Source organism: Notechis scutatus, chromosome Z (assembly GCF_049901735.1).
Source record: "Notechis scutatus isolate UNSWTSFEM ecotype Mainland chromosome Z, rNotScu1.2, whole genome shotgun sequence".
NCBI classification, from domain to species: Eukaryota; Metazoa; Chordata; class Lepidosauria; order Squamata; family Elapidae; genus Notechis; species Notechis scutatus.
Window position 1 is genome coordinate 96,338,394 of NC_142025.1, and position 12,310 is coordinate 96,350,703.

Consider the following 12,310-nt stretch of genomic DNA (forward strand, 5'->3'; position numbering starts at 1 on the left):
AAATTGAACATCAATAGGTAATATGGAAGATGTATGATCTACACTAAGAATATCCATAGGCGGAGGCTGTTTTAGTTCAACATAGAACATTGTGTTCCTTGCATACAGAATGGAGTAGTTGCTATGTGTGTGAATACATGATACAGACATAACACAGATTAATTCTAAGAAATAGCAACATCTAGGGCTTGGCAGTTGGGCAATTTCTACCACTGAACCTACTGTAATTACTAGAATGAAGTGGTGCTATGTGTTATCTGCTTCTTTGATGTCTCTCACCTCTTATGTTTGAAAAAAGCAGTACCTGGCCCTGAAGAAGGATGGCCGAAGTGTATCAGCCAGCTCTTCACAAGAACAGTTATCTGTGTAGTTGACATGTCCTACCTACAGTATTGTTATCTTTATAAATAGCTCCCTTTTTTTTTTTTTTTTGTTATCATTGCATGAACCAGGAGCTTAAAATTCTACAATAAAGCGAAGTTAACCCATGGGGAGAGAAATTGAATTTTTTCTGTGAATGTGTCTTTCCATCATCTTTCAGCAATTCCATGACTATATTTCAGAATATTTCCTTAGGTTTCAACCAAAAATTGCTATGAAGTTGTCTAATAAAATAACCAGAAGAAAAAAAAGGGGGAGCAGTGGGGGTGGCAGCATAACACTGAGCTTGTACCAAACTTGCCATCTTAACATTCAATCTCATTTTTTCGAGATTTTTCGTGACTGAAGAAAAACAATTCTAAGAATGTTTAGAAGTAATTCTCTTGATTTAAAAACTTTTTTTTTATTCTTAAATGCCTATGTGATAACTACACTGTAGTTACTTAAAAGCAAGAAAAGCACTTGATTTAAATTCTGATTTTGGATTTTCTACTTTTAAGCTTTTAAAAACAGCTTAGAGAGCCACTTCTGGTGGATGGTTTAATTAGCTTTTCTGCCCTTTCTGGTGGGTTGGAAATATCTTTCGATTTTACATTTCTGTGGTTTCGTTTTTACATTTTTACATTTCTATAACTTTCGATTTTACATTTCTATGGCTTCCGTTGAAAGTTTTGCTAACCCTCCTCTCTCCGCTTCTGCAAAACACACCCCAGAATCCAGTTTAACCTGAGGGAACTGTATAGAACGCGCGCGAATTAAAGGAGGCTGGGATTTGCCCACCCAGCAGCGGCTCCCGTGATTGTCGTAGAAGCGTGGCAAGGAACAATTGGACTGCAATGGAGCTGCGGCAGCCATTGGCCAACGTGCTCGGGAGAGATCGCTCCCCGGAACTTCTCTGCGTTGTAGCTTCCCATCGGGGTCCCTTTTCCATGTCGCGTCCGCTATTGCTTTTGCTTTGGGCGGCCGTAGCGGCGGCCGTAGCCGCTGACAATTCCCGGCCTTTGTGGCAATGGGAAGCGATAGCTCGTTTGGAGCCGGAGGCGGAAGAAGCCCGTCAAGCAACAGCGGTGCGGAAACTCCTGGAGCGGCTTCTGGGCCCGAGGGCAGCTTCTGCCTTCGCGGTATCCGTGAACAGGTCTTTGGCCGGGCCTGGAGGTCTCGACACATACCGGCTGAGCTCGGAGACGCCGGGCACGATAAACGTCTCTGGCTCTAGCGGAGTAGCCGCCGCCTCGGGGATCTACCATTACTTGAAGGATTTCTGCGGCTGCCACGTGTCCTGGTCTGGGACGCAGCTCCGACTGCCGGAGAGATTGCCCCCTGTCTCGGCAGAGATTATCGTCACCAGCCCCAACAGGTGATTCGACATCGGAAGAGCAGGAAGAAAAAAGGGTCCCCCGACCTCTGCGAAGCAGGAGCTTCGCCTTGAAAATATGAGAAGGCATCTTTAAAGTACGGGCCCCGAGTTCCGCTTCAGATAAATTCACCAGTCTGCCAATTGACCGAAGCTTTTGAGCCTGAATCATCAGGTGCCGAAATGAAATTCGCAGAATATTTGACATAAAAGCTTCTATCTGGGGCTTATTGAAAACACCCCGTTGCCCAATGGTTGTTTAAGGCAAAGTGGTTCTCTTCAGATCTCAAACCTGTACAGGTAGTCCTCGACTTACAAGCTCTTGGTTTAGGAACAGTTCGAAGTTAACAACACTGAAAATAATGATGCAATGACCTTTTTCACACTTAGGACTGCCTGTGGCAACTGGCATGTGTTTATGATTGTTGCAATGTTCCAAAGTTATGTGACCATCTTTTGCCACCTGACAAGCAAACTCAATGTGGGAGGCAGATTCACAGTGATTCACTTAACTGTGGCAAGAAAGGCCGTAAAATAGGGCAAAATATCCTTAAAAGCAGACTTGCTTAGCAACAGAAATTTTGGGGGCAATTGTCGTTAAATTGAGGACTACCTGTAGTATTGTTGCAGCACCCTCCCCCTAGTCATGTGATCAAAATTTGGCCACTGACTTGAGGTCACGTGATCACTACTTGTAACCTGACAAGCAAAGTCAATGGGGGACTGCATGACTCACTTAACAACTGCAGTGATTGGCTTAACTGTGGCAAAACAAACGTTATAAAATTTCTCACTTAGCAACATAAATTCTGGGCTGAAAGGTGGACGTAAGTCGAGGACTATCTGCAGTTGTTTTTATTTTACTATGGAAAAGCCATGCTCCTTAGGTCCCTCTAGGTGGCAGAATTCAAGAGAATGGACTTAAGAGAATGCTCTCTTTACCTAATCTACCAGAATGGGCAAATACCCTTAGGGGTGTATGTGTCCCAATAATACCCTGGCTGTAAAGGTGATGAGTAGCACCAAAAGAAACTGAGCCAGTGTAGCTCATGCAGTGTCCTTTACTGATTTCAGAGATCTCCAGGTGCCCTCCCTTTTGTGACAGTCAAAGCAAAAATGGCCATAAATCACTTTTTTCAGTGCTGCTGTAACTTCAAACAGTCACTAAATGAACTGTTGTAAGTCAAGGACTACTTGTAACACTTGAAATAACTAACAATTCACTCCTCATTCATGATGCCCTTGATTGGCTGGCTAAGATAAACTGTCATGGATAATGCTAGGCCCCGCAAAACAAATGTGGCTAGAGTGAAGGGATAACAAGTACAGGCTAATCTCCATCCATTGAGTCATCCTTTTCCACCATTGGCAGCCCTAAAGCCCCATGGTTCATGTGATCTGGCTACCACATTGGGTGACTTTCCCAAGTAAACAGATAAAGCCTCAGTTCATTTTGACTTTTTTTCCCCCAAAACTACCTAAATGGTTGGTCAATGTGTTCTTTCAGGGTTATCCCCAAATAGTCCAGTGTAGCTCAGGATTCCTGGTGAGCTTCAGCCAAAATACTAACTATTCCTGATGCTATGAACACTTTTCATAACCAGTCAAGATTGGCTAGGTGCTATTTACTTGAAGCCAGTTCTTCCCAAATTATAACTTTTAATGTGATAAAAGAGGGAATTTCTTACTCCATGGTGACGTGATTAGAATTCAGTATAGCAGGATAATTCTGCTGACTGCCAGCAGTTCGATTCTCACCGGCTCAAGCTTGACTAGCCTTCCACCCTTCCAAGGTTGGTAAAATGAAGACCCAGATTGTTGGGGGCAATAGAATGATCCTGTAAACCGCTTAGAGAAGGCTGTAAAGCATTGTGAAGCAGTTTATAAGTCTAAATGCTATTGCTATTACAATGAGAATCATGCAAGTGTGGTATACAGTATAGAGAATTGATAATTAAAAATGTATGAAGAACAATTCCATTAGCACATTCAATGTATTGCTTATGCATTTATTGTATTTTTCTCCTTAGGTTCCGCTTCTATCAAAATGTCTGCACTTACAGTTATTCCTTTGTGTGGTGGAACTGGGACCGTTGGGAACAAGAGATTGACTGGATGGCCCTCCATGGTATTAACATGGCACTGGCATTCACTGGGCAGGAAGCCATCTGGCAGCGAGTATGTGTTATTAAGCATATTATTGTGGCTGTAACAACATTTAAAACCAGGATCTTTTTAAAACAACTCTCATGCTCTACTATTGTTTTTCTAGGTGTATTTGTCGCTGGGTCTAAAGCAATCAGAAATTGACGTGTACTTCACTGGCCCTGCTTTCTTAGCTTGGAACCGAATGGGGAATTTGCACACTTGGGCGGGACCATTGCCCTTCTCCTGGCACCAGAAAAAACTAAATTTGCAGGTACCTAGGCTTCATGATATGGAAAGTGTAGCCTTTTGTCTTCTGTCATATTTTCCTTCATGCCTTTTGTGGCAAACTATAGTAGGCAAATGTGGGCTTAGCCTTATATCTGGCCCACTGAGTTTTAAAGCACTGAAGCTGAACAAAGTAATCTAGCCCTGTGTTTTTTAGTCTATGTTTCAGGAAAAGATTGGAGGAGACATGTAATGCAAGAGAAAACGTGATGTTCAGCACCTGAACTTTCTGAAAGTTACAGTCTTGCATTTATCTGGCAAGAGCCCTTCCTACTGTTTTTAAAAGACACAAGGATAAACATTCTTTATATTAAATATGCTAAAATTAACAGTAATAATATCCTGGTAAACTGATCATAACCAGTCTCATAGACTCATGAGCATTTTGGGTGCTTGTAATATTGCACTCTTATTCTTCCTTCTCTAAACTTAGATTGCCTTACATGGGAATTGATTGTTGCATTGTATCATCAGTTATTGCAGAAAATAATGACTTGTCTGTGGTTGTCAAGCATCATAACTGGTCAAGTGTGGGTTCCTAACCAGTATGCTAGGTTTATCAGCTGATTTAATAAATCAGAGTTATTTGCAATTTATTGCTTTTTTTGGATAACATTTTGGAAGCTTTTATAATGAATCGCAGATCAGCATTATTGAAAATTCTGGATATGAAGAATGGAGTAAATTAAATAGTCGTTTTAGCTCCATTAAAAAAAAAATTACTTATTTGTATTTCAACTTTATTACACACCATGATTCTGAGTAAAACAGGAATGATCAGAAAATTAGATCCTAAATCTCATATCATTTAGCCCACAGAATGCAGAGCTCTTTCTAAAAATGGGCCGCCTTCTGGACCAATTTTATAGGAGTTGTGGGGCACAATATGAATTATTTTGTGGCTTTGCTCCATCCTGACTCTTTTACCTTTCCAGTACAGGATCCTAGAGAGAATGAGGTCTCTGGGTATATGGACAGTGCTTCCCGCCTTCTCTGGGCATATCCCTCAGGGCATTCTAAGGTAAATTAACAAAATTGGGTTGAGCATATATGAAACTGCCTCAAAGCAGGACTGGCTGTTTTCCATCTGGCCAAGTATTGTCTGCATCATTGTTTCTCATCCTTGACAATTTAAAGATGTATGGACTTCAATTCCAGAATCCTGGAAGTCCATACATTTTAAAGTTGCCACCGTTAACTAATGGTCTATAGCCATTTTTTTTAAATAATAGCCACTGTCATTAGGCCTTATAAAGTTAGAAGGCCTACATTTGGAAAACTGGCCTATACTCACTGGCAGCAGATCCCAAGGCTTTCAGACTTCCTGGAAAGGAAACTTAGGGCTCTACTTTATGGAAAGGATGTACTTATCCACCAAGCAGTGGTCTTTCTCCAAGGGATGAATGACAGGCTAGCCCAAAAAGTAAGGACCTAGTCTAGAAGATGTAGGACTTTTGGTGGGAGAAAGGCATGAGAACTGTTGAGGGGAGTATTCATGTGAAAGCCAGTACTGAAATAAGAGAGAACTCCTTGGGGGGAAATTCAGAATGGGTTTAAGTAATGGTTCTGTGAAGTGCTTTGAATCCAAGCAGAATATATTTCCCTTTACTATTAACCACACCTCTTCACATCTGGGTCCAAAGGTCAGTGGAGAAGATACAACAGGGACACACGATTTTGAGTGTATTCCTTGCTTTGAAATTTTCTAATATTCCGGGTTCCTGCCATTGAGTATTCTCTTTGCTTGAGCCTAAATCTTCCTGCAGAAGTTTGTAGCACTTAGCACACAACCCAATGAATTTGAAGTTGACTTTGTAATGTTTCACAATTGTTTTTTTCCCCCATGTTAGAGTTTTTCCACAGGTCAATGCCACACAATTGGGGAACTGGAGCCATTTTGATTGCACCTATTCATGTGCTTACCTGTTGTCACCTGAAGACCCCATGTTTCAGGTCATAGGGACCCTCTTTCTAAAGGAACTTATCAAAGAGTTTGGTACAGATCATGTATACAGTGCTGACACCTTCAATGAGATGCGCCCACTTTCATCAAATACCACCTACCTCTCTATGGTCAGCACAGCTGTCTTCCGCTCCATGGCTGAAGGTATGAAGTGACAGGGCCTTTTGTTCCTCCCTGTTTTTGCTCCCTTTTTATCCCTGCTCATCTTTAGCCCTAATTTTCTTTTCCTTTCTTTATCTCTGCTCATCTTTATCTCTTTAGCGCATTATCTTTAACTCATTTAGCCATGCATATTGCAAGGATAATGTAAGTGTGGCTTGGTGGCCTAGTAGTGAAGACACTTGCCTGCCATTCGCTTGGTGGCCAAGTAGTGAGTTGGGAGTTCAATCCTAGATAGCAGCAGATGTTTCTCTCCTTGGGTGCAAAGAAAATATATCTGCTATGACCTCCGCATGGTGTCAGGAAGGGCATCTGGCTAGTAAACATTCAGCTTCATCCAATGGAATTACAGAGTCATAAGAAGAGAATTTATATTGCAAGGATAATAGTAGAGCCTCTTCATAATTTCAAATGGTGAGTTAATACCCATAAAGGTTGTGGAAGGTCAGAGGTTTTTTTAATAATGTACTAAAATTTATAACTTTTTCTCCCATAAGGAGCTCACTGGCAGTTCACAGTAGGAAGAAATATCCCAATCAATAACATTAAAGCAGTTACCAACCAAGTTTGCAAATAAACTATTAAAAATCTGATGAAATTAACACAGTTTCCTTAAAAACTATAAGCTGCTTTCACTCCTGGGGTGCTGCTATAAAAAAGGCCGTCTCATATTATCACCACACACATCTTCCTTGGTGATTAATTGCAACATTTCTGTAATTTCCGTGTGGGGTAAGATGGTCCTTTCTTTGCTAAATGGCAAATAAACACATGTGAATGTTTTTGCCCAGTTATCTAGAGTATGAATCATATGTAAGGATTTGTATTTATTTATTCAAAAGTAGGTATTCTGTTTCTTGTTGCTGAGATTTTATGAACTTTGTATTTTTTTTTCTTTTTCTTTTCTTTAAATTGTGTACATATAGAATTGCTACTTTGTTGTCTTGGAATAAGGTATCTTCATATATTCTCGTTGCTCAGAGATATTCTGCATAATTTTGAGTTAGAAATGAAGTACAGCACAAAAAAACATATCAACTCTGATCAAAGGAATTTTGCGTTTATTTAGTGTGGGTGTGTACATGTATGTATGTATGTATGTATATTCTGGGCTATTATTTTTATTCTTGTTAATATCTATATCAGAAAGAAAAGCAAGAGATAGTGATTTGTCCATCATTTATCCATCTGGCTAGATGGACAAATAGAGATTTTAATCAGGGCTTCATCAGCTTCAATCCATCCATGCCATCATACTAACTCTCATATTATGTTTACAGCTAGTAGATTTACAGCTATAGGTTTTCAGGCTAAGATTAATTGTATTGCTGTGATTGCAAAATCTGTAACAAAACAAAAAAACAGAACCAGAAACATTTTCTTCCAAGAGAAATCCAGGGCACAAAATACAATTTTAGGTAGATAAATGAAAAGCATACAGTATGCCAACAGAATTACAGGTTTGTAAACAGAAACTGAACCTATATTATTATTGTTGTTGTGATGATGATGATATAAACAGAATAAGAAACAGCACAGCACAGCAATCCAGGGCTGGAAGGAATAGAGAAGAGTACAGAATAGAAGTAATTGGTTCTGAATTTGTGTTTTTCCCTTCTTTGGACTGTGCCTGTCCTTATAGTTGATCCCCACGCCATATGGCTGATGCAAGGTTGGCTTTTCCAACACCAGAGAGATTTCTGGCAACCTGCTCAAGTTAAAGCCCTTCTTCAAGGTGTACCTCTAGGCAGGATGTTGGTCCTGGACCTGTTCGCTGAATCTAAACCTGTCTACCTCTGGACGGAGTCCTTCTATGGGCAGCCTTTCATTTGGTGTATGCTTCACAACTTTGGTGGGAACCATGGCCTTTTTGGCATGGTGGAAAGCATCAACCAAGGTCCTTTTGAAGCCAGACGTTTTCTCAACTCTACTATGATTGGCATTGGCCTCACCCCTGAAGGTATTGAACAAAATGATGTGATATACGAACTCATAACAGATTTAGGTTGGCTCAAGGAGCCAGTAAATCTACAACAGTGGGTTTCCACATACAGTACAGAGCGCTATGGTGTCAAAAACATGCAAGTAATAAAGGCTTGGCAACTGCTGTTCCAGAGTGTCTACAACTGTTCAGGGCCTTGTGTAAATCACAACCACAGCCCCCTTGTTCATCGTCCTTCTTTTCGGATGAACACAGAGGTCTGGTACAATAAGAGTGATGTCTACGAAGCCTGGCAGCTATTTCAAAATGCTTCTGATGAACTGGGCAACAGCAGTACCTTCTGCTATGACCTCGTGGATGTGGTTCGTCAAGTTCTGCAACAGCGAGTAAGTGATTACTATTTGGAAATCAAACAGGCTTTTCAGAAACGTGTGCTGTCACAACTCCTAATTACTGGTGGTGTTCTAATCTATGACCTTCTTCCAGAACTGGACACTCTTCTCTCCAGTGACAGGCGTTTTTTGCTGGGAGGATGGCTAGAAGCTGCCCACAAAATGGCCACCAGCAAAAAAGAGGAACAGTTGTATGACTTTAATGCACGCAACCAGCTGACTCTTTGGGGACCTGATGGCAACATTTTGGACTATGCCAATAAACAGCTTGCAGGACTGATGCTGGACTATTACAGGATGCGTTGGAAGCTTTTCATTATCACCTTGGTGAAATGCCTCAATTCTGGAACACCTTTTCACCAGGATCAATTTAACCAAGCTATCCTCAAAGTAGAAAGGAGATTTATCTACAATGGAAAACAGTATCCATCAAAACCTATTGGCAATACGCTAGACATAGCTACAAAGATATATCTTAAATATTACCCCCTGCCATGAAGTACAGTCACTTGATGGCATTGTGATGGAGACACTCTGTTCTCAGTATAACTTTGTGGATCATTGATTCCAACTTTGTACTTGTATTGGTTTACTGAGTCAAAACTCACTCTTGATTTTTTTTAACAGATGTCCCAATGTCCACAAATAGAACTGGAACTATAAGGGAGAAAAGGCCTGGTTTTCAGCTTTTGGAAAAAGAGACACATCAGGCTATGTGCAAAATCATGGAAGTAATACTTCTAATAGGTAGTAACTGAATATGGTTTGTAATCATTGGCAAAAATTCAGCATATGATCTTAGAGGAAAGATAAAAGGCTTTCCCCAGTCCAGTTGTGTCAGACTCTAGGAGCTGGTACTTATCCTTGTTTCTTAGCTAAGGGAACCAGCGTTGTCCAAAGACATTTCTGTGGTTATGTGGCCAGCATGACTATACATGAAAGGTGCACAGAATGCTGTTACCTTTCCACTGAAGTGGTACCTATTTACCTACTCGCATTTGTATGCTTTTGGATTGCTAGAGGGGCAGGAATGGGGCATGTAATGAAACCTCACCCCGTCACATGACACTTGGGTCTTGAACCCAGGCAGTGTCTTTAATTACTGAGCCATCTTAGAGGTACCTGCCTTTGTTATTCAAATAATTGGAGCATGGCTCCAATTAAGTTCAAAAGTGCGTTCACTGTATTAAGCAGAAATGAGTGCTATTTGTACAGATGGTTACAAAGCCATGTTTGGCTCCTCAAGACAACTATATCCCTACTCAGCTGTCTTCCTCTCTATAGATCATTCTATGCAACTGATAGTGTAATTTTCCTCCTCTAAGAAAGTGCCTATAGAGGAAATTGCTCTTGATTTATGCAGTACCTGTATAGGCAAAGCCATATTTTGTTGAAAACTCAGTGTAATGAAGAATCACCAAACTAAAAAAGTATAGAGCAATGTTTTTCTCTTTCCTTTATAACTACAGAGGAAAGTATAACAACAAAAGAAAAGATGCATAATTGTTTCCAGTGCTTGCTGATCATTTATATGCTGGCTTGTAGGATAATCCTAACCTACAAGAATTATAGCAATAGTGCTTAGATTATATACTGCTTTATAGTGCTCCTTCCAGGATGCCCTTCAAAATTAATAAGAACAACTTGGAATGCAGAGAAAGGGATTCAGCTAATGTTCTCACTTCACAAGTATGGGATTGGCTTATAGATCACTTTCAGATGAACCAATGTTGCCTCTTCATGGACTTGGAAACTTTAGGGAGAATACCCAAGCTGTTCCCACTAGCTCCCTTCCAGGTATATAAGTCCACAATTCCCATTATTTTCTCTTTATGAAGCATGTGATAATTACATGGTCTAATTAGTCTATTGGAAAAGACTAATTCATGTAGTTAAGACAATGTCCTCAAACCTCTAGTGTTTTATTATTTTCCTCTGGTCATAATCTTTTACAGTGGCTTTCTCTTCCTGAATTACAAAGTTATATTTACACTCACCCAGATTCATAAATCATAGTTTATTATCTAGTGATTTCTGGGTTTTATGATTGTACAGGTGTGCCCTCTTGTGGTCAAAGTGGGGCAAAATGAAGACTTGGTGTATTTCAAAGGATGTATAGTGAGGCTGTTGGAATCTTTCTATTTGATGGCAAAAAGATGTGATACATCTTTTTCTGTAATTACTTAGCTGTCCTTCTGTAAGTTCAATTCCAGAAAAAAGAAATATTTGGTTTGGAAATATTTGCAGACACATAACAATGAAATTTAAAGCATTTTTCTGGCTTCAAATCCAAACTGCTGTGCACACAGAATACATTGCAAAAATGTTGTAGGATTTCAGAACAAAACAAAGCAACAGAAAATGCTAGATATATTAATAGGTAGTTTCCTATATAAGTACAGTCTTGTAATGTACAATTTACAATGCTTTTAAAAATGATTTTTTGATAAATACTGTTTTCTACTTTTATCTAAAACCTGTATAAATTGCCAAATTTGCTTCAATAATAAGGAACTCTGGGACAGGTTATCCCTAGCACGTTTATTTGCTAAGTGCTTCCAAAGACCTGCAAGCTTTCTTAAGAGAGGGTCTCAAGTTGTTTGAGTAATAAGGCAAAACTGGAAATAAATCATTTTCCTATAGTTATTGTAATAAAGTATCCATAATGTGCCACAACTATAAATAAGATGCAAAAGCATCAACACCTTCTAGCAAATATATGAAGTATAGCACACCCAATGTTCTTCTGAATGTAAGTGTGATAAATACTGCTTTTAAGGCTAGAGAGCGACCAGAAAATTCCAAACAACTGATTGTATTTTCCATTTGATTGTATTTTTATTTTATTGCTACCGTAATTACCTTAAGTTTTGTCAAATGGGTAATAATGTATATCTGTAATAAATAAATTAAAAATTGGTTTGAATATAAAGAACTGAGTACTTTGGACTAAATATAGTTTCTTCTGGGGACTGCAGATACCAAGACTCAGTTTTGAACTTTTTCTAACTGACAAGTTTGAAGGAAAGTGAGGATAAAGTATCTGTCTAGCTTTGGCAAGAAACAATATAGTTGAATTCAGATAGATAGGCTTATATTTAACATTAGGAAGCACTCAAAGAACAATTATGCACAGCCCTAACCAATTATAGAATCTCACTTCTTTCATTGAACCAATATATAGATGCTTATTACAGATAAAATAGATCCTTTAACACCAACAATATTCTTGGTTACTTAAAAAGCACATGGGCTTCAATAGAAACTACAGATTGAAAAATGACACATGTTAAAGAATTGCTATAGTAATAACTACATATAGCAACACTTATTTATTAAAGATTTACAATATAAGACTGCCCAGCACGGAATGTGTGACTGGAAAGCATACAGCACAAACACACAATAAGGGGGAAAATAACCTTTTAACAACAAATAGACAATATATAAATGTGAAATGGCAAGCAAGCACGCAACAAAAGACGATCAAGATATTATTATCCCACCTAATGCGTGGGAGAAAATCTTAACAGATCTAGATCTCAAACCCTATAATCGCATGCTGTTCTGCATTATGAACCAATCGAAGCTTCTGAATCGGTTTCTCAATTTCGGACACGTTTAAGATGCGTCGACTTCAACTCGCAGAATCCTCTCCCCCATTGCTCGCTCGCCCAGGAATTCTG

General features: G+C 39.5%; 1 protein-coding gene across 1 annotated transcript; it reads left to right on the forward strand.

Annotated features, from left to right (window-relative positions):
* The first annotated feature begins 773 nt into the window (after positions 1–773).
* Positions 774–11,563, forward strand: NAGLU (N-acetyl-alpha-glucosaminidase). The gene is given in 7 exon segments (XM_026669831.2): positions 774–1,738; positions 3,766–3,913; positions 4,008–4,154; positions 5,104–5,189; positions 6,019–6,275; positions 7,933–9,111; positions 9,114–11,563. Coding segments are annotated over 7 exon segments (2,373 nt in total). The 5' UTR covers positions 774–1,217; the 3' UTR covers positions 9,149–11,563.
* The last annotated feature ends 747 nt before the right edge of the window (positions 11,564–12,310 follow it).